Consider the following 23,035-nt stretch of genomic DNA (forward strand, 5'->3'; position numbering starts at 1 on the left):
ATGTCTGCTCCACACGGGCCCCGGGGCGGTGCTGGCCCTGCTGCTGCTGCCGCTGCCGCCGCCGCCGCTGCTGCTGCTGCTGCTTCTGCCTCAGCGGGCGGCGCCATGCCGGAGTTGCCGGACCTCAGCCACCTCACCGAGGAGGAGAGGAAGATCATCCTCGGTGTCATGGACCGACAGAAGAAAGAGGAAGCGAACGAGCAGTCGATGTTAAAGTAAGAGAGAGCAAAGAAAAGGGTGGCAGCAGCAGCCCCGAGTGTGAATATTCTTCTTATGATTGTGATTATTATCGGTGCTGTTGTTATGGCGTGAATAACTATAACTATGTGACACTGGAGGGTCATGTTTCCTCTTGACATGTTAAGCTTTAACAGCCCACGGTGACCAAGGTGAGGCGAACCTGTCCCTCGCCTGGTTTATCTTTCCTTGACTCCTCCTCCTCTTCAGGAAACCCTACATTTTAATGGCTGACTATCATTTTTTAATAATGCGGCATATACGCTCCCTCTCTCTCCCTCTCACACACACTCACATCCTGTGTGTGTCTGTGTACTTTGTTGTGGTTATAGCTCGATACTCAACTATAATGGGCTGGGTTAGCAGCAGCGGGCGCCATTTTCACGTACAAAAAGCACGCCAAATTGCTTAACCTTTCCCAATTCACGTCACCGAGATTACACAACATGACAGTGGAAAGATCATTTAAGGTCTCCTTTGTGGCGATGGATGGTGTGCGCCGGGTGCGTGTGTGTAATTTCAACGCTAAATTCTCAGCAGATCCTGACCAGCCCCGTATACACCCTCCTCCTCCTCCTCCTCTCCTGCTCCTCTTGTGTACAGACGTCGCTCGGAGCTGTTTCAGCACCACGGCGCTGTCCACACAGTAGGCTTTTGGCTTTTTTTTTTAAGGTGGACCGGCAGCCTTTTACTGTTCCTGAGCCATGTACCCCTGTTGTTTCTATGGTGGAATACTGCACCGTGTCGACTTGCTCCTGTTATAAAAACACACTCAGATGATATGTTCTTAAGTAGAAAAATATTTGGTTTCACTTTGTGTGGGTTGGCAGGCCCATGAAGGAGTGAGGAGGAGGCCTTAAATGTCTTCTACCCGTTGATTGTCTTCGTTGAAACAGAGGGGGGGATGCAGGTCTGGCCACCGGACGTAATAGCTCTAGGGAGGCTAACTCACATTAGACTACAGTTTAGGGCTGAATGATTGATTGCAAAATAATGAAAATCACAATGTGACAAGACAACATTATGATTGTGCTGCAGGAGTTCATTGGCCCCCCAAAATATGCTCCTCGGATGTCAAATCATCAATATTTGGATTTTGTGTTTATTTAAAACAAAAAAACGACAAGTTGAAACAATTATAATCATATTGCGATAGCTGTCAAAATAATCACAGTCTGATTGTCCTCTACCACATCATTCAGCTCTACTACTAAATACATGGTAATTGCATTTATGAATGACTCAAGTCAAAATCACTGGCAGGGGCGGGCAATTAAACACCATTTGTTTTATGATCTCCTCTGCTCCATTTTGGTACCACAGCACAGTCCTATAGTCACATGTATTTGCATCAATTGTGTAGTTGTTGTGTATTTTTCTACAGACGAGTAAGGCTTAAACAGAGAGGGCAGACAATATGACTTAATATGCTCATTGTGCAGGGCCCTGATGCAGATGTGTGCGTTTGTGTTTTGTGCTCATCTTAAGGCTGTAGCATGGACTGCGTTATTACATTGGTGTGGAAATGAATTGAAGTTTCCGGATCCCTGTCGCTGCTCTTGTCGGTGCTGCTCGGTTTTGCAGCCTCCCAGCATGTGAGCTACTGCATGTGTGCCACTATCACTGGGAGCTCTTTAGCAGCATTAGAGCTGTTGTTTTCCATCATCAGGTAAATGTTTGCACTAAGGCAGCATTCCTAATGGAGAGAGAGAGAGAGAGAGAGTGAGTTGTGCAATCCCTTTCTAGTGCTGCTGCATGATAAACATGACTCATGTACTCTGAGACATGGCTACCTCAGCCGCTGTGGTGTGTGCTGTGTGATTCATCCAGGCCTTTTCCATCTAACTCCCTTTCCTCTTTTTAACCCCCCCCCAAATGGCTGATTGTTTTTCCTGTTTTTCTTTGTCTGAGGTGAAGGGGGGGGGGGGCTGTCAGTTTTAGTCACTCTTAGACTCATGATTGAGCTTGGGCAGAAGAGACTGTTCTTTTCAAGAGACAATGTCTGACTCACTGTCGGTCCATAGTTTGTGTTAAATGTGAGTGTAGGCCACATAAACCTTGCATACAATATGTCAAAAGGATGAAGAGGCCTTTTTTAATTGATCGCTTGTAACTGTATTTGCATGGGAATTGTGTTTCCAGAATCACAACCTGGTTAACGGAGGTTTCTATCAACAGCAAAACATCTGATGTAAGGTGGATTTAAAGGGCTAGTGGCCACCATGTTGCTGTTCATTCAGACGTTTCTTTAAATATTTTATAGGGTCGAGCCATATTGGTTTGGTTTTAATGGGCTTTGTCTATATGTACATGGTGACTCATTATGAGTCATCATAACCGTAAATCCCCACTTTACCTATGAATCACAGCAGCACGACATATCTCGGAGCAGCTGACTCCGAGTATGAACGACCGCAGTGGATTAACTTTTCATTGAGTGTTCGTAAGCATTTCCTGGCATTGGCGGAAATAAACACCCACATGGAAACATCCAACCCTATACCGCATACGATTCTGCGCCGTCACGGCCCAATCCTACAGCTGCTCTGATGGTCGGGAAAGTGGCAGTTAGAACATTGCAGTGTGTAAACTAACAGAGGGAATCCTGGGAGGAGGGAGGGAGGGATGGAGGAGAGAGAGAGAAAGAGGGAGAAGCCTCCAGCTGCAGGGCTTGCCAACTTGCTGTCATCTCACTTGAGGTGCTACAGAGAGTGTGGATGGAAACCCAGTGCTGCTGACTTGCATGTAATTAGCTTACAGCTCCTAGGCTGCTCAGTCTTAGCAGGCCTCTCTATGTATGTATGTATGTGTCTGCATGTGTTGCACGAAAGAGAAGTTGATTTCTCGAAGTCCTTAAGGTGGCGCTCATTCATAGCTCCCACTCCCTCTACTAAAAAAAAAGCTCCTCAGAGCTGCTATTTATTTATTTCAGAATCTTAGCATTTCTACACGCAAAAGCTTTCTGTGCACCAGCGAGTCCCTGAGCAGTCTAACAATGATGATTATTATGGGATCCCCGCCCCCTCCCACCCAGACACTGTGTATCTTGCAGCCAAGCATCAGCTGCCTGTGATGGGGTTACCCCACAGAAAGCCTGGGGCTCCACTTCTCCTCCAGTTCTCCAGGGCCACTTCCTGGTTCTGCTTGGTGGCGAGGAGTGGCTGGAGTGTGTGACTTCTTCACTTCATATTTTCTACCCCCGTATTGCTTTGCTGTTCTTTCTATTTTCCTCTCGCTACATATTTAACATCCCAGTAAATACTCTTTTGTCAGTGTTAAACTCACGGATCAGGGGACTGTTTTGTTCACTCAGGACCTTCCTTTGTCAGAGCTAATTATACTGACTGCCTTGTATGAGGCACTCCCACTGAGATGCAGCTATTCCAGGCCTCCAAAGTGTCTGCTGGCAATAGAACATTCAGTTTATTATATACTGTGTGATGTAAATGTAACATGGCACTATGGTGAAGATACTGTATACTAATGGATTGTTGGAGGAGTTGGCTTCATGTTGTGGTAAAACGGAAGGGCACCACGCCAAGTTAGGAGTACACCTTCATTCATGGGAGGGACCGAAGAGGGATAGATAGATGGATAGATGACTTTATTAATCCCCAAAGGGAAATTGAGATGTCATAGCAGCCTGGACACGAGGTACAAACACACAACAATTATACAATACAGAAGGTACATCAAAATAGAAAGATAAATTGCTATACAATTGGAACCCAATTGGAGTACAAATAATAGTGATAAAAACTGCGAGCAGAATTACTGTGACCGACTTGGCACAGGCACAATATATTCATTAAGTATTTTATACTATACAATACACTGATATACAATGATATAATAAATGGTATCACATGTTAAATAATAACAGCAATAATACAATAAGGTCCAAATCAAAAGGATCAGAAGCTCAGATGTTCTTAGTTTTAGTCCATGATAAAATAAGATAATACTTAATATGCGTAAAACCCCCCAAAACATCCATGACATCACAACACAGTTTAGAGGATGGAGCACGTCTTTGTCTCAAGTTGTATTTACAGTTTCCACAATGCAGCAGGATAGCATAGCCTCTCACTATACTTGCGGGGGTCTATGTTCACTGACACTTTATTATTTTCATGTTGGCCCTTCACTGTTGTCACTGATGAGCTTTTACACTAACAATGCTACACCTTTATTGTTTACACTGTTATTCCACTGCATTACTTAAATGGGAAATCATAGAATAGGAATCATACATTTAAATCTACTTATGATTTATTGTCTCATCAGTTCTTTATAATGAGTTGAGGAAGAAAAAAAATGAGCATGTTCCAGCTATGTTAGCATGTAACATAGCTGTGGTGAGAGCTATAAAGGTTGATGTGTGTGTGTGTGTGTGTTCAACAAGAAGAACACTGACCTAGAATTAGCTTTGATTGATCTCATCCCATTTCCTTTTTCTGTTAACCCCTCACCCCCTCCCCCCTCTCCACCTCACCGTCCTGGTCATTTATCTGATCTGAGTGCGAGTGTGAGAGAGCTCGGTGTGCCAGCTGGAGTCAGAGCCACAGAGAGGCCCAGTGTCCCTGGAGGTTATGGAATCGTTTCACCTACCATGTGCTGCACACACACACACACACACACACAAAATGCATCCTAGGCTTCTGATATTCCTATCATGTGCTTCCTGTAAAGTACACTTCATTGCAACTTAGCATTGAACAAAGAGTAGGAAGTGGTAGAGGCTTTGGTACCATGTGTGTGACCAGAAACATGAATTAAACAAAGCCTCAGTGACCACAAACTGAAGAGGGAAACCTGCGGACAGAAAACCTGAAACCTTGAGAAACAACACTTGAGGCCTGCTAATCATAGTACAGTTGTCTTCTCGTTATAAAAACCCTCTGTACTGAACTAAGTTACCTTCATGTCAATGAAGCACATTTTAATTAGAGACAGGCAGAGATACCTGCCTGTCTGATGTTTGTGAAATGAGGCACTGTGTAGAATCTTCCCACTGGACAACATACAGTACAGTATATAGACACACTGCCTTTCTCTTTTTCCCTTCACTCACTCGCCTTCCCATGCAAAGAGCAGATTCAGTCATGAGCATTCGAGTCTCCCATCCCCCACTTTCCCCAAGGGAGAGGCAGAGAGAAAGGGAGAAGAGACAGAAGAGAGGATGGTGTCTTGACTAAAGCAGAATGCACGCCAGATAAATATGTCATCATGCTAATTAAAGTAACAGTATTGTGTTTTTGGTCATGCGGGGTTGGTTGGCATTTAGTGGACGAAATCTACTTCACAACACATCATTGAAATAATGTATAAAATATTCCACTTGTACATTACTCATGTGCAGTGGAAACAAAGCTTGATTACAGGTCTTTTGATGCTCTGTTGTTCCTCTAATTTTTATTTATTTTGCGTTTCAGCCATTAACTTACTGTAATTGTCGGAGTGCATTTGTGCTGTGTACTTTAAAATGCTCCTCTTCTCCCGTTGCTTGCCGTCCAGCGCGTTTTGTATCCTGTACACATTTCCAGTCGGTCAAATAATGGTCTTGCTGTAGGGTACAGATTTTCCTTCCAGTCGCCGTGTTATTTATTGCCCTTAATGACGAAGGCTAGTGTTGTGGCTTATTTTGTTGTTGTCAACAAATCACACGAAAAGACCAAAAGCAACTAATCTCTCTACTTTGAGCTCCGTTTTCTCTCCTGAGAAATATTTAGCTGCCAAATGCTCCACTGTTCCCACCACCCAGTTGCAAATATATTGTCAGTCACTGGCTGCGAGCCAGCGCCCGACCAGTTTCCAGAGATTTTTCAGTGCTAATAACGGTTGCTATGGATGAAAATGAGTTTGAGGTTTGTGGCACTCAGCTGAAGTATGGTGTGGGCCATAAAACTAAAACAGTTCTCTGTGGATTTGTCAACATGTGCATTTTTTTTTTATACCTATTGTTTTCATTTAAAAAGGTCTGTGAATGAGGCAGATGGACTATTTTCAGTTGAGGACTAAAACACATTTGCATAGTATATCGAAACTTAGGAACATTATTTGTGGATTTATTTAAAAGTCTCATGTCAACATGTCACCCAGGGCAACAGCATGCCGTTCTGTTTGTTTAGTTTTAGAGTCAGGTCTATGTGCATTATTCCCAAATGCAACCTGAGGGCAGTTGTCCATCATATAATTTATTTAAATCCAGATTATAGTCAATTCCCAAAAGTGTCTGCATAAAAAAGGTGAGTCCTTCCATCAACATAGAGTCCAAATTATTCCATAGTCACAATATCTCAGAGATCAGAGATTTGCACTTTACTATTCACCATTGTGGCTTTTCTTGCTATAAGTGACTCATTTTTTTTAAAGAGAGACAGTTATGTGATATTCTTGTTTTATATGCATATATGAAGATATTATATTGCAGTTCTTTATCTGTTGCAAACTGAAATACTGGAAGGCAGTCTCAAGATCATTATCTATTCCACAACTGAGCGAAGTGCAATGTGATGTCCTTAACCATTGCACGTTTGCCCGCATTCATTTTTAACAACTCGGAGTAGAATTATAGATATAAAGTGTTTCTGCTGCTTATAATTACACAACATTTCTCACCTGTAGATATTTGTATTCGTCTTTATTTGATAAGTGATCACAAGCTTTCAGTGATTCAAGTATTATTATCCCACTCTCAGTAGTTGCTCTTTGCCAAGGCGTAAGATCAGAGCTCTGAGTGTTCTGTCAATTTCAATGTGAGACAAATCGGGAGAGAGTTGTGGAATAACTTTGTAAGTTTTCTTCAAGCCTGCAATATTTTCGATATTAGAAGGTCGGCTTAGTAATGTGTGGTCGTTATTTCAGGCTCTTACCAAGGAGGAGATCAAGAGAGGACAAGAGATATACAGAAAGCTGTCTCTTTATGTGTTTGAATAGTTTTTTTTTCCACATATAGATGCTTGTTGAAAGGTTCAAGTAATTGTTGATTTTAGTATAACATTTCAGAAGAGCAAACAGTATATATATATGTATATATTATATATATATATGGACTTGGTTTTATGACCTGAGCCGCCACTAACTACATTTATCCTGTGTGAGAAATGAAATGAGAGGACACTTGAGGATAAGCTGTGAGAGGGCAGCATGAGAGGAGAGTATAGGACAGGTTAGCATAGGAGAGAGGGGAGGAAATGAGAAGGGGCGACGGGAGAAGAGAGGGCAGGAAAGGAGAAGAGAACATCAGAGAGAAAATGAGAGGAGAAACGGTGACGTCTGAGATGCTATCAGGTCTCGTTCCCGATATGACAGCCTTAGTCCCCATTGACAGAGCAATCAGCATGCCATCTCCCATAGCTTGCTATTCTCCCTCGTGGCACAGCACAGCATCGGGCTCTATTGTCTTTCAGAGCTTTGTTCTAAATAACATCTGCATTCGTCAGCATAGGTTTTATTCTCTTCTGTACTTTCATCCCTCGAGCAAAGTTTGAAGGGATTTTCCTGTCCCTGGCTGTGCAATTTGAAATGCCCTTGGTGAAACCTGACAGTAGGAAACTGTTTTTTGGATGAGGTTGTTTTAACTGGTACAAGGAGAGTTGTGTGTGTGTATATATAGAAACGTATGAAACACTGCAGCATATGTAGATCAGGTTTGACATTAGAATTATACCCGTATACCTTTGCATACCTCTGCCGACCTAAATGCCCTTGCAGTGTTCATGAATGTGAATTAAAATTCCTTCATCCACCGTCTTAATAACATCTGGCCATGTGAAATCTATTTGAAGAGCGGTATGTGATGTGATCACTTGAGAGCGCGACGAGTGATCCTGGACTGAGTCGGAACAGTGTCCATCTAGACGAACCACCAGCACATCTGGGCTGCTATTACATAAGTCGACTGGCATGAAACACATTGAGCAGAGTAGGGGGAAACAGAAAGGCCGGAGAACAAATAAATAAAAAGAAAATTTGAAATGTAGATTACAATGAAGGAAATATCCAGCGCTACTAGGTAGCCAGTGTGCTGTCTTTGTTTTTTTGTTTTTTTCATTTTGCTGTGTGTATTTGACACTCATGGATTGTGACTACTCAGCGCTGGTTGCTGTGGTGTAACGCTCTTCCCGTAAAGCACACATTTACAAGGGATTATATACGAGGGAACCAAACAAGACAATTAGACAACAGTTCCCATGACCCTGCACTGCTTCCCAATGTCATCAGTCATTGTATTTGAGTTTTGGCTGAGGGGCCTCTAGCAGCAGAAATTGCATACTGTGTGTTCAATAGAAATAAAGCTAGAAATGACTGTTATTTCCAAAATTCAGTCTCCCCGTATAGGGGAATGTTTTCAGACTGCACTGATGCTTCTCTCTCCCCTGTGACAGTTCCTTGGGATTTGTTTTATGATAGTTAAACCTTGAAAGGTCAGAGAAAGGACAACTCCACGGGATTGAAAGGAGATGTCAGAAGACTCGATATTATTGTCTGTTTAACTAAACTGCACTCATTCTTATTCCTGAATGTGCTGGACACTAGTTAAATCTCTATTTTGATTTATTTCTGATTCATGTTTTCATTTCTGACTGTGTATTTCTTCATAGTTTTGCATTTGATTTGAACCAGAGAGCGTTTATGACAGGTGAATGCAGAGAGATGGGGAGGCTGTTGAATTGCTCAATTCCTTAAGGTGGAACATGGCAGAGGGTCATCTCAAGCAGATTGCACTCAAAGAGTGCACATTCTCATGCTGTTTTTTGGACTATTAATAGTGGAAACACTCAACTTCCTGCAGTGGTCCTTAAGCAGCCAGGCACTGAAACAGACAGCAAAGCCTGAGGTCATTTAGACATCCAGGAAAGCCAGGCAGCAAGGCAAGGAGGCTTATAGGACAAGCTCCAACCAACAGTTCGAGTTTAATGTGTATGAACTGCATTCATTATGTGAAAGAAAATAGTGGGACTGGAACTGGTTTCAATGATAAATAGATGTATTCCATTGTATATATCTAGGGAACTGGAATTAATGTATATAAAGTAGACAAACCATCACATCTGATATGGGGGAATCCAGGGTGAAGTTCAGCATTCAGGAATGCAGGTCAGCTGAGATGGTGAAGGAGTGGAAAGGTTGAATCTGGCAGACAGAGGAGGCAAGAGACACCAAAAGTCATGGCTTAAAAAAAGTCAGGACAGTGAGAGAAGACCTGGACTATTGGTCAAGCTCACTTAGCAGAGCACACTGACAGAAAAGGGGGAGCAAAGTGGTGACAGGCAAACACACACATATTGGCTCAGAGAACCAGGAAGTGCCAACTAAAAATAAACCTGCTCATTCAGTAGCAGTTAACGGTTGTCTTTTTAAAGCGGACCTAGACCGGAAGTTCAAATTAACGCTGTTTTTTAGTGTGTATCTGCGTCATTACCTTGTTTAAGAAGCCCTGAAGGTTCAAAACAAACAGTTCAGCCACTGCTGTGTTGTATTGTAATCTCGGGCTCAGCGAGATCTCTGAAAAAACCCGGTCCGGTTACGTAAACACCGGCTCTCCTGAACAGCAGATCCTCCTGGTCCGGGCACATCCGGTTGCGTACATTGAACCGCAGAAGAAGAATAACGTCCGTTGTGGAGGTGTTTCACGAGCGACAGTGTCTTCTGACTCTGGGTCTGACTCCGGGTCAAAGTCATAAAAGGGACTGTGGCGGGAGTCGTGACGAAGCTATTTTTAAACATTGTTAAATCAATGCTTTGATAATGAGAAGCAGTGCATCCACCTTTCCAGAGGGGGGAGCTGCGCTTCTGAGAGCGGATGTGCTGAATAGTATTGGCCAATCACAAGACTCTAACATAACTAACATATATGTGCAACAGGACCACTCTAGGTCCGCTTTAAAAAAAAAATCCCAATCCCGGTTATAACTTCTAATGAATGTGATGGTCCAGTATTAAAATGTAATCCCCTGCCAACAGTGCTCCCCTGAACCACTGTCTGACTATGTGTTATGCAATAGTAAAATACAGATAAACTACACATAACTTACCAAAAAATACTGTAGAAAAACCTTTCTCTCTGTCCCTTTCTCTTGTCTTGCAGAGCTCACAAACTCACTGACCCTGTGGTGAAACAGAATATTGGATATTCATGTTTGGGTTTGGCTACTTTGTGCTAATGTGTTATATGTTATTGCTGCATTTTATGAGATGCATTCAAAGACCCTGGCAAATTCATCGTCACTTCTCCACAGGATCTAGGCACACTGAGCTTAAAAATGGGGGCAGCTTCAAGATGTGTTCAAGAAACCATTTAAATTCCATCACTTCTACATCAACACACGTGCAGTCCACAAACTGAATACTTGCTGCTGCTGCCACCTTGTGATAACAGATGCACCACAAAATCAAGTAGTCGTTTGAGTAAAAAGTATAATTTATTATACGTTCAATAAATTATAAAACCGTTGTGTATCTTTTTAATGCACCTACGAATAGTCTGATATTAAATAATCGTGACTGTCCCTAGCCGTCGGTGACGATTAACCCATAAAAATAATCAAAATGAAAATAATTAAATGAATGAAAGCAATAAAATGCCTTACTAACAGATGCTTCGCTTGTGCACACTAGTGCGTGAGCTGGTGTATTTACGAGCAGTAGTTTACACAGGGCAGACTAATCTCTCCTTCCCTGTGTGTGTTTTTGTGTCCGTTTATGTTCTGCTCATTCAAGAGTCAGCTGGTTGGAGCAGGTGCAAGCCGGTGACTCAAACATGTGCATGCTGCTTAGCCGCTCCTTCTAATATGCCTTTGTGTGGCCAAAAAAAAAAAAAAAAAAAAACCCAAACCATCCAGTGCTTTGGATGAACAATTGCAGCCACCCTGTGTTCCTCTGCCATAGAGACGTAGAAGTAGACTCTCAGGGAAATGAAACACACACATGTCCTGTAGGCCTCACAGTCTCACTCATTAACTGGTGCAGTGATTCTGTTGGCAAACTTCACATTTGCTGTTATGAGCGTTTTTAAAATGCCTACTGTAATCACATTATATATTTTGATTTGCTTAAAATGCGGTTTGTTCTCAGCGATGAAACTGGGATTAAGGGTTTGATGTGTAGAGCAGCTTGATAGTCCTTTACATCCTTTCCATGTTGTACAGTAGGTAGATTACAGAAGCAGCCGCCATTTTCATGATGTCACTAATGCAGGCGTGGCCCTTATATAAGTCCACTGTTTGAACTCTATACACAGGCACTGACATGTAACCTACACTAGGACATACTGTACAGCATATACAGTAGACCACTGCTCATGCTGCCTCGGGCTGAAGGTGGCTTTGTGGAGCTTTAAATGCATGATTTCAGTAGTGTATGTGTGCATGTGCTTTCATGGTTGCTCGGGTTTGTGTAGTCTAGCGTGGCGTACAGTGAGTTTTCATCCCCATCATCTGACACTGATGAGGAAAGAGACACAGAGAGAGAGAGAGAGAGAGAGAGAGAGAGAGAGAGAGAGTCGTTGTTGTGATCCCGGGATCCTCGACCAAAGTCTGATGGAGGATCTCCCACTAATCCCTTAATATCACTCGTCCCACTGAGATACTGCTACCATCGCCATGGTGATACTGAGATGGCCTGGATGTGTACCAGTGGAACGAGAAAGGGGGCTGGGAGAGGGGTGGGTGGAGGAGGGTCACTGCAGCGATACATGGAAAGGAGGATGCTTTGTGAAACACAAGTAGAATGGTTTGAAAAAAGGAACTAAAGTCACTCCAAAAAGGAGGGAGAAGAGGCCACATTGGCCTTGTTTTGCCACTTGTTTGGACAATAACTGTAAGGCGGTCGCCTTAACCTCAAGTTGACGGCTGTTTGGATGGTTGTGTGGCTTTAAATCTGCTCAGTGAAGCAGCTCGCGGAAGGGAATCCTTTTGATTTTGGATTCAGCAGCAGCCAAAAGCAAATTCATCATTCTGCCCTCACACAGATGTTAGGAGCTATTATAATTTCAGCCCTACAGTACTGTTGCCACATCTGTTCATCTGAATGAACGCTCTACACAGCTCTTGTGTGTGTGTGTGTGTGTGTGTGTGTGTGTGTGTGTGTGTGTGTGTGTGTGTGTCTGCTGCAGCCTTTGCAGAATATGCTGACTTCATGAGGTAACGGAAACCATTCCGGGGCGTGTAACTTCATATGGCATCTGCAGCAATATTTCTGCAAAGTGATGGGTGTAGCCTGTATGCAGCGAGGTGATATCAGATTGCCCCTGGACTTGTCTGCCTGTGTACACTGTATGCAGTTTAGTTAAGCAAGCTTATGGTGACGTGCTGTAGCGATGAACTGGAACAGGAAGGAGTAGAGCAGGCAGGGCCAACAATAGTCAGGGTATCTATTACCTCTCTATTGTTAGCCATGTGCAGGCTATTATTATAGCTCCGAGTGAGACACAGACAGCTGACTGCAGTTTCAGTGCAGCCTACCTACCGGTTCCTCAGCTGGGAACAACAACACCATCATGGTTTTTATGTGTCTGAGGATGGAGCTAATAGGAGATGAGGGCAATGTTTGGAGAAAAGCAGACAAGTGGAATATGATCAACGTTGTCACTGTGGCTTATTTGCTACTATTTCCTTTTGTCGTGGAAAGGCTGAAAGTAGGCTTTTGCTGACTATGAGACTGGATATAATGCGGAAATAGCGAGACTGGGCAGAATTGGTGCTCCAGGAGTTGTTTGACGGCTCATCCCATGTATAACAGGGTTAGAGGAGGACATGGAGATGCATTCAGCAGCCGCTGTCTGGCTACTGGAGCTAAGACACTGGGCTAATGCATAGGGCAGTGACCTTACTGTGGTGGGGTTAAGGCTGACTTTTGAGAGTATCCCCAGTGGAGCTGTTCGGCGTCGTATGGGAGGAGTTGTGACGTTAGCACAGGACAATGTCAGCTGCCAAGAAAATGCTGAGCACAGCCAGAATAAAATGTATCCGTGTCAGAGTGAATAAGGTGGGCTGACAGAAGACACAACCGGTGTTCACATACAGAGCGAGGCACGTTTGTGCACATGCTGTTAACCCAGCACTCGTGTGCAAGAACACAACTTTTGTGTTGTAACCTGAATAAATGCTGATATGCATGCGACTGTAAGATAAAAAGTGATGTGTTGAAATGAGCATTGCACATTGTCTCCTGTAAGCCTTTGCATGGGAATACACTTGTGAATGTGTGGGCTGCTCGGTGATTAGCTGACTCTTTGCCACTTGGAAATCTCTCAGGAGGGGAGATATGGAGCAGCTCAATTGAATCCTGGCAGGTAATCTAAGGAAACAGATGGATTTTAGTTATATTTGGCAGCAGATTAGCCACTTCCCCGTTGCTCAGAGAAATCTGCTGTTGCCAACTCCTGTTTGACAATCTAAATATTAGTCCTTGGTCATGAGGTCTGACTTGTGCACTGTTAAATTGCCTATTCTGATGAGTGTTCAATCCTATCTGTGCTCTCTAAGGCCCAGCTGTAGGTAGCAGGTCGACCTTTCCACACCAAGGAGCTTGCCCTCTCTGTCCCTCTTGCCCTGCATGTCGTGTCGTGCCAGAGCAAAGGGCTAGAGGAATTTGTCAGTGCTCTCTCCCCCTACCCCCAATCCTCTCTTGTGTTCAGTAGCACTCTTACTAAAGGGCTGAAGTGAACATGTGTCACAAAATGTAATCATCATCTGTCTTTAAATCAGCTGTTTTTAGTGCACGTTTTGCAAGAGATTTGCAAGTTATGTGCAGCACATTGTGGTTAAATAGGGGTATTTCTGTTTTATGTAAGCTGGAGGGATATTGCTGACGTGTATGTTGATTTTCTACATGTGTTGGAGTCGTTAGATTTTACAGTTATTACCGTTTCTCCTCCTACCAATGATCCATCATCTCCTGATTCAGTGTTGTTGCCACACATTTAGACAGTTCTTTACACACGTGCATTATTACACATTGTATGCACTATTTAGTACAGTTAGTACTTGGTATTACTCTCAAATCACCAAAAATACCTCCTAGCTCCTTCTGATTCTTTACTTCTCAATGAAAACTTCTTACACCTGTACCTCATGTTGGCTGTTTTTTTTTTTTCCAAAAGGTTCATTTGTAAAGAATGATTTTGTGTTATTCCAGCAGTGGTTGCTGATGCCCTCAAACATATTTAGATACATTATATTATCCTTGGCCTTAATGGACTTTAAAATGTCCTATACTTGCACACAATATGGATTATTATTATACGCTGTTGTAATAATAAAAATTGCACACATACTTTTATAACCACTAGGTTTTTATATAACATAAACACAATAGATATAGCCTATAAATAATTAGTACATATTTTACTATCTAAAGTTAAGAAGAAATGTCTTATAAATAAAGAGATTTAATAAAGATTTGAATGGTTGAATAATAATAATAATAAAAAAAAATCAAGATAATAAAAATATGCATTGTTCCCTGGATCTCTTTGCTCTGAGTGACTTCAGACAGACATTAACTTCATCTCCTGGCAGTACCGACTGGCTGGGATGGTGTTAATGATGTATGTAGCTGGTATTTACCCACTGAGCCAGATTACTCCCTTATGATCCAATTATCACTCTGTCTGTAGTAGAGTGAGAGGGCCTGCAGGGTCAGTGCGTAGCCATGAGATGCTTTATGACAGAATGATCCTACTCCAGTGTTGATGCCAAGACGAGGCTGCTTCTCAAAAAACATCTGTTTTTTAAAAAAAAAAAAAAAAAGTACTGCAGGTGAACAGTAACTACTACAAAACCATGTGCTGTGTTCGTTTTTTAAAACATTTTTTTAAAAACATTTTCTGCCCTTCAAGAAGGTCTCATCACAATTCACTGTATTTTTCAACTTATCACATAGGAGAAAAGTTTAAATCTGAGTCAGTTACCACAGTTATTTGCATTAACATTTTGAATGTAGTACTGTCTAAACACGGCTGTGCAGAGAAGTGAATCTCACCATATCTCTACTGTTTACACTGAGATTCGCTAGAGTAGTCAGTCCTAATAAAAGTTCGATAGAAAGAGGTGGTGTAATTGGGGGGAAAAAATTATGCTTCAGGTGGCATTTGTGCCAGTGCATTTGACTAAAGAGTGCTGCGTGTAGATCCAGTGTCAGTGCCTACAATTAAAATTTCATTTTTGACATGGCAAAGTTCTGGATGACATATTCCTTCATAAAATTTTTGTACATGAACACTGTAGTTCAGAGCTAATCGGATGCTGAAAAAAAAGGTAGAGACGGGTGGACATCCTGGCAGCAGAGGATGTTTTATCTCAGCGACTGATCCAAAACTGCAACGAGCTAAATTTAAAAGTGATTACAAGCTGCGCAGAGGTGAGGAGAGCTGTGGTGTAACATAATTCTCTGGATCAAGAGAGGACGATTTAGTTGATTATTATTCAAATATTTGCCTAACTACTGTGTGCTTATAGCTTATAGCAAGAAGGTTTCTGTTTGAAATCCCAGCTGACTACATGTTTACATTCACCCTTCAGTCAGTTATGTCCAACTATTCTAAAGCAAATTAGAATTTCGGTAACTTAAATATCGATAGTTGAATCATTTGTCCAGACTGATGTATCATATCAACTAAATTCAGGATCTTAATGCCCTTCCAGATGAACCCACTCTTTTGGCACGTTCTCTTGCATCTATGCTTATTGGTTTGCCCACATACAGTAAACCATACATCTGTCATGCCTGAAATTGGCAATGTTTGCCTAAATGTTTAGGCTGGAGTATTAATGTTCACCTGTGCTTGGTCCTTAGTTACAATTCCTACACAGAGACTGACTCTATGTACAGTTAGAGTTTCTGACTCATGATGGTAGCTGTATATTTCCTTGTGCAGCTCCCAGTTCTGTTCATTTATCTTGCCACAACTGTGACTGTGAAGTGTTTCCTTTCCTTTCCACTGTACGCATACTCACAGGCCTGAAATGTAAATAATCTCCCACTTCTCCATAAAACTTCAGGAATCTAGTTCTAAGTTTATCACATCTGTCCACTAGAGAGCAGTGTGGCCTCAGTGTTTGTCAGAGGGAGCTTCGTTCTCCATGCAAAGCCAGTGTGACAGAGTATGTGGGGAAAATATAAATCCACAACAGAACCCGTACAAACACCAACATTAAGCAACATTAAATGTGGTTTATATAAAGTGTTCGTATAAAACCAGACGTTGTGACAGAGATGCTGGAACACAGTGAGTGTTGTTTATTTTGTGTGTGTGTGTGAGGCTCATGGAGGGAGCAGAGAGCAGCAACGTTTAGGAGGTGGAAAACAGAGAGTGTACCTGCCCTGCAGGCCTCCTCAGCAGCCAGGACACCGAATACGTCACTTGTGACATTTTACACTCACTCATTTTACTGCCCGGTGTCAAACAATACACCGTGCGTACACTCCCTCACTCACATATGCACACGTATGAGTACAGTACACACATGGATATTGGCTCAAACACACGCACCCACCCACCCACACACACTCACACACACACACACAGTGTTCAGGCCGGCAGGCAGGCTCCATCAGATAAATATGAGGCTTGTAATGCAACCACAGAGACGGGGCTGATGGGATCAATAAAGAACGGTGCTGCAGGTCATCGGGAGAACACAGTGAGAGGATAAATATGGACTGGCTCATCGGAAAACAGAGCGGCGAAACTGATGGGTACACACAGGACTATATCTTTGCTCGTGTGTTTGCTCACCCACCTGACACAGATCACACAGACACATTTTCTTCTTCTTCTTCTTCTTCTGGATTTTGTTGCTCTGTGTGTTCAACCGCTATGTCCTCAGTGCCTGGTTGTTCTGGAGTTGAATGGCTTCACTTAGACGTTACTTGATGGAATATTGTTCAGGCCATTTCCCCCCCAACATAACTTTTAAAGATTATTTCTTCCTCATCAGGCACCTATTGTCTGCCAATGTGTAGGAGTTGCATGCTTTTGTGTTTAAAGGAAGTCTTGAGTGCTTCAGTGGGGGAAAACTGGCCTGGAAAGTGGTTTCAAAGGCTTTTCACTTCTGCAGTGAATTAACTTCTTTTACTTTAATTAGCTACTTCTGTTTAGCTTCTCTTCTGTGAGGACTCGCTGTCACAGTTATAATATCTCTGGATGAAACTGATGTTTTCAGCAATCGGTTGAGGAGCAATGAAGGAAAAGAAAACTGTCACTCATACAGAGGCAGACGAAAATTCAATCAACACGTTGCATTTTCGCACACTCATATCGACCTATTAACGTTCTTCGCATAAACGGCGATGAGGTGCGTGACGTTCCGATGTGTGATGTTCTGTTTCGCTTCATTTGGCAGCTGCTTTCTAAACCAGGAGAGAATGGCTGGAGTGTCATGTGGTGGTTGCTGTGTGTGAGAGTGTGAATGCTGAAGTTCTCGGTTATTCTTGGTAACTCTGTTTCAGTGTTCAAATTATTGTGTTCTATTTTTGGACCAAAGTCGTCTCTGGCCACTTTATTAGCTACACATGGCACCTAATAAAGTGGCACCTGGTGTGGTTTTCTGTTGTTGTAGAACATTTGCTGCAAAGTGCAACGTGTTGCGTATTCGAAGATGGTCTTCGGCACAGCTTGCTTGTAACAGCTTTGTTTATTTTTGAGTTCCTGTTATCTTTCTATCATCCTGAACCACTCAGACTATTCCCCTCCCATTCAAAGTCAAATTAAATGACCTCTCTTCCTGATTTTGATGCTCAGTTTCAAGTTTAACAGGTCATTTTAAACATGGAACACACTTGGATGCATTGAGTTGGACAGGTTTACTTAAAAAGTGGCCGGTGAGTGAATGTTTATGGTTAAGTGCTTCCACGTCTAATTCTCATCAAGATATAATCTTAGGTAATTATGCTTATTGACACTAACTGGCTTATTTGACGTGTTAATGGTTATAATATGAGCCGTTATGAAATCTAATCAAATGTGTGGCTGACTCAGATATGTAGAAGTGTAGGCTTCTATTCCTGGGGCGCCATGTGCAGCTCAAGGCAGTGCTCATATGTCACTCAGCTGGACTGCTCTGCTCGCTAGTTACTCTCAACCTGCTGGTCGATGCCGTGTGAGGGTGTCACTCACATGAAGCGGTCATTTTAAGTTGAAGTTTCTCACTTATTGTCATCTTGAATGCTCACGTTTCTGTTATTTACCATCACTACTTCAGATCTGCACCACCGACATCATCACCTATAATATCCTACATAATTATTCACAATAAGTATTATTTATGCCATACAGCTCTTTGTTGTTCTCAGTTGTCAATATTTTGTTGTCTTTTACTATGTTTTTTTCCTCATCTCTTGTGTTCAGTATGCACTGAGCTGTGCGCACCTTTTTGTTTTTGTTTTCCTTCATCTTGTAGGATCAAAGAAGAACCAAAGCCTCAGCCGGCACAGTAAGTGAACTGCATTACCCAGAGTGCTCTAGGATTTGTCACTCGGTGCAGTGTGCTTCATGTGGCTTTCTCCTCTTTGTCTGTGAGGAAAATGAAACACGCGTCACTAATGTCATGGAAAGCCGCCGAGGTAGCATAATGACTACAACTTGGCATTCTACTATTGGGAGCCGGATTCTATAAACCGGATTATTGGATTTTTGAGCTGGAAACGAAACAGTTGGCGTCCATGACATCAGTGGCCGTAGCTTTTCTTTTCAATCGGCTTCGTTATAGCCAGGCCCTCCAAACCCTTTCCCCCTGTCCTTGGTCTGTACCTGGCTGCCCACTATCATCCAGTGTGTCATCTGCAGCCTCCTGATCCAACAAGTATGGACTAGATGCACTTTTCCCTGCGCTAAAGATCTATAACTGCTTTATCAGTAAATCTACCTGCAGGTCTAACCAGTCTGATATAGCCTGACCCCTACTGCACTGTCAAGCTGGAATAAATGACTCTCCCTCAGCTGAGCATTTGATGCAGCTCTCATTTCCATTGGCTGTAGAGCTTTCCTGCTTCCTCGCTTCTTCTGGCCACTGTATATCATCTTTCTTCCTTTCGTCTGTCTGTCTCACCGTATTTCTGACTACTAGCTGTTAATGTTCCTCTAAACGTTGCTGTTCTGCCCGGCCTTGTTCTCTCTCTGCACTGGTTGTAGTGAATCTCCCTGCTATTCTTCACTTCTTTAAAAAAACAATAACTAAAAAAACTGCCCTGCTTCTTAAAAAAAAAGAAAACCTTTGCAGGACAGTACAGATTTGTTTTCCCCATGTTTCAGTCACACTTTGCTTATTTGAACAGGTGGTTTCCCTTTAGTGGGATCACTGAGCTGGTAAATAACGTTCTTCAGCCCCAGCAAAAGTCCCAAAATGACAAGAAGCCAGAGCCAGACGCGTAAGTAATAGCACAGACCCATTTGATCTCCTCCTAGCAGGCAGAAAACATACAGTGCAAGTCAGCAACTGGATGTGCAGCATGTTTGAATGTCCCAGTGTATATTCACTATGTCTGTTGATGCATTATGAGAGACATAATGGTGTGGGAGTAATGATCTATGATGGATTCTGTTTTTATTAAATACATAATGCTCTATGAGGTGGAACGTGTAGTAACATATGCAAATAGAAAGTTGAAGAAAGATGTTTTTGTCTGTGTGTGTGTGAGTCTCAAACGTGACCAGAAGAATATGGTAATTGTCCATCAGATGGTTAGAAACTCAAGTATCGTACTAGAAAATTACTTTGGTAGAAGTTGAAGTCACTTTTTATTATATTACTTAAGTAAAAATCTCAAAGTGTATGATCTTTTCTCTACTTAAGTATCAAAAGTACTTAATTACTTTTAGTAAGTTTTAGAATTAAAAGTAACAGAGGAAATTTAGTGGAGTAAAAGTTGCTGGACATAAACAAAGTAAAATACAGATGAGAGGTGAATTTTGTATTTGTACTTTGTTACATTACAACAGTGCAAGTGGCCAATAAACCAACAAATGATACAATTCCTTTATCCCAAGGCCCGTTATAGTGATTACCATAGTGGGAAAGACAGCCTCAGTCCTTAATATTATTGCATGATACGTGTTGTGTCTGTGTACAGCAAGGTAGAAAATTAGCAGGGGACAAAATGTCCTTTAAACATCTGATATTGCACTTAAAAATGAGCATGAGAATGGATGTTAATGCCCCTATCAAGAAATGACCAGCCTACCAATTCTTCATGTGTTTTTGGATTACAGATTAGAGTTACAGATTAAAGGAAATTCTTTCCCTATATGGGAAATTCAATTTTCTTTAAAAGAGTAATTGAATATTTGTCATGCAACATTACTTGGTAAATAATAATGTCATAGGCCTTAGAATCCATCCTCCATTAACTGTTGTGATAGTGTAGTTGGAATTAAGTTGAAATCGAAGTATAAAAAAGTTGTACATTAATTTCCTTCCCTGCTGATGTACAGTATGTGTGTGTTTGTGTTTACTGTATACATGTATAAAGCCGTATGTCGATGCTCCCTAAGGTCCCACAGTTCAGTGCCAGCGTGTCTGTGGCAGCTGAGCTCAGTGTGTGGCACAAGTAGAAAACAGAATCACGTAGAGAGCTTGTAGTTCAACCTCGTTGTCATGTGTCCAAGAGCGAGGCTCGTGTTACGGGGCTGTTTGTGGTTGCTCTGGTGTGGCCCAGAGGTAAGAGAGCTCTGATACGCTCGCATGGGACGGGACAATGGGCAGCGTATGATTACTCGTCAGCAGCATCACCCACATTTGACCGTGTTTGACCGAATAAGTAAGCCCGTCGGAATGGGCACTGCATACCAGCTGCCTGCTGCCACTCGAGTCTCCTCTCGCGTCTACCTTTATTTTTTATTTTTTTCGTTTTCTTCTTCACGCTTTACTTGGCAGCTCATTAGCTCTGTTTAAATCTTCTGCACACCTTTCTCTTCTTTTACTGCACACGTCTAATCAGTCTAATCTTCTTAGACTCAACACAGTCGATACAGGGTGACACATTTGTAAAACCCACGTTTTAACTATTAATCCACCCAAACCCCATGAGGTGAGCGAGTGTTTCAAGAATTGACCTGCTGCAATGGGCAAGATGATCTTTTACAGGTTATTTTTAAACAGCTCTTTTCAGTGACCTCTTCTGTCAGCGGAGCAGAGGCCTGATCCCATGTTTTGGTCCTGAAATGAGCACATTACCTGTAAATGTTACTGCATAAGCGTAGCTTAAGTGAGAATAAAACATGATTGTTTGGCTTCGGTCATCATTGGTCTGCTATCTGTCAGGAAATGAGATTTGGTGCGATGGTGTTCAACAGGAATGCATACTAATCTCTGCTTGGTATACATGCAAAGGCATGTGACACAATTAGCCCTTTATTCTCTAAGTGGGTACAACAAAGAATATACTGCTGGCACTGCACCCAAAGTTTAGACCTGCTCACACCCTCCACACCCACAGACGGTTCCAGGCGGTGTGCAGCCATTACATTTGGGCTCCAAAGGACTGGTTGTGGGCAAAGGAAGTACGTTTATCTCAAATGCAGAGCTGTATGTGGTAAAATGATAGCGCTGCTCAATAATTCACAAGTGCTAATGAATGTTGCAGGGGATATGTGGGGCGAAACCAATTCTAATCGCCATATTATGAAGTCAGCCCAGTGTTTAGTTTCCAAGGAGACGCTCAATTGACATGTGTCATACAAAATGCATGCGAAGAGTTTTTTTTTTTTTTTCTTCTGTAGCCTCTTACGTTAACGGTTAAGGATCTATGCTTTAATCAGGGGTAATGCATCAGTAGGAGGCTATCTATAGGATGCAAAGAGTAACACACTGGCAAACCGGATGGTGGGTTTCACTGTGCGTGAGACCACCAAGGATTTCATAAAAGTCACGCAACACAGGAACGCTAATTGTGCAGTATCAGTAATATTATCTAACAGTATAGCACTTGGGTGTTTGCTGTCTCAGCTTACAACTCTCCTGATATAGAAACACAGGTGCAAATGATTCATTAAATGCACGGGAACCTGAGAAAGTGGAATTAAGTGATGTTCTCGAACTTGCAAAGCAAAATTTGATACCCACCCCCTCCGTTTAAGGAGAGGTGCGGTATCAAGGGAGCTCATCTTTGAAGCTTCTGAGGTCACGGGCATCTGCTTTTCCTTTGTAAAATCTCACTCACTGCTCATGTCTGAGGTTAAATCAGTTAGTCCGCTGTCAGGAGCTTATTGTGGGACGAGTTTTGAGAGAAGGATTAAACATGTGATTCAGGCTGCTGGAAATGTTAACAATTTGTTTGTTGTAACAGAGAAATATTTATTCATATTGTTGTATCTCACTGTAAAATGCCCTGTGTTATAAATGTGATCATCGAGGGAAATTCGATCAAAATCAAAACATTCCTTTTATTTTTTTTGTTACGGGTGCCTTATCTTATGGTAACATCTGTCCTTCCCCTCTCACTTACAGGAAGTTGCACCAGCAATTCGAATCATATAAGGAACAGGTTAAGAAGATGGGAGATGAATCTAAGCAGGCTCAGGATCAGAAGAGTGAAGCCCCAATCTGCGGGATATGCCACAAAACCAAGTTTGCCGATGGCTGTGGCCACCTCTGTTCATATTGCCAAACGAAATTCTGTGCTCGGTGCGGAGGACGAGTGTCTCTGCGGTCAAATAAGGTAAACGCCGCTTGCAAACTTGGACACACACACAGAGAAACATACAGATGTCCTGTCCTCAGGCAAAGTCCTCCTGATGCTACTCTTTGAAATCCAAGGTTATTAAACATTGCAGTGAATTCATAATCTGGGAATT

At 42.3% G+C, this 23,035-nt stretch overlaps 1 protein-coding gene across 7 annotated transcripts in view; it reads left to right on the forward strand.

The window, feature by feature from the left end:
* The window catches only part of rims2a (regulating synaptic membrane exocytosis 2a), a gene marked incomplete at both ends in the record, with an annotated part of 127,048 nt that continues 104,013 nt past the window's right edge, over positions 1-23,035 (forward strand). For 6 of the 7 annotated variants that reach the window (XM_083897823.1, XM_083897825.1, XM_083897826.1 and 3 more), the window contains 4 exons: positions 1-215; positions 18,645-18,677; positions 19,519-19,611; positions 22,689-22,899. In XM_083897823.1, coding sequence (XP_083753949.1) covers positions 1-215; positions 18,645-18,677; positions 19,519-19,611; positions 22,689-22,899 — 552 coding nt within the window. The remainder of the gene's footprint in view (positions 216-18,644; positions 18,678-19,518; positions 19,612-22,688; positions 22,900-23,035) is intronic. The other variant, XM_083897821.1, reaches the window with a different exon arrangement.

Source organism: Microchirus variegatus, assembly GCF_963457635.1.
Source record: "Microchirus variegatus genome assembly, chromosome: 1".
NCBI classification, from domain to species: Eukaryota; Metazoa; Chordata; class Actinopteri; order Pleuronectiformes; family Soleidae; genus Microchirus; species Microchirus variegatus.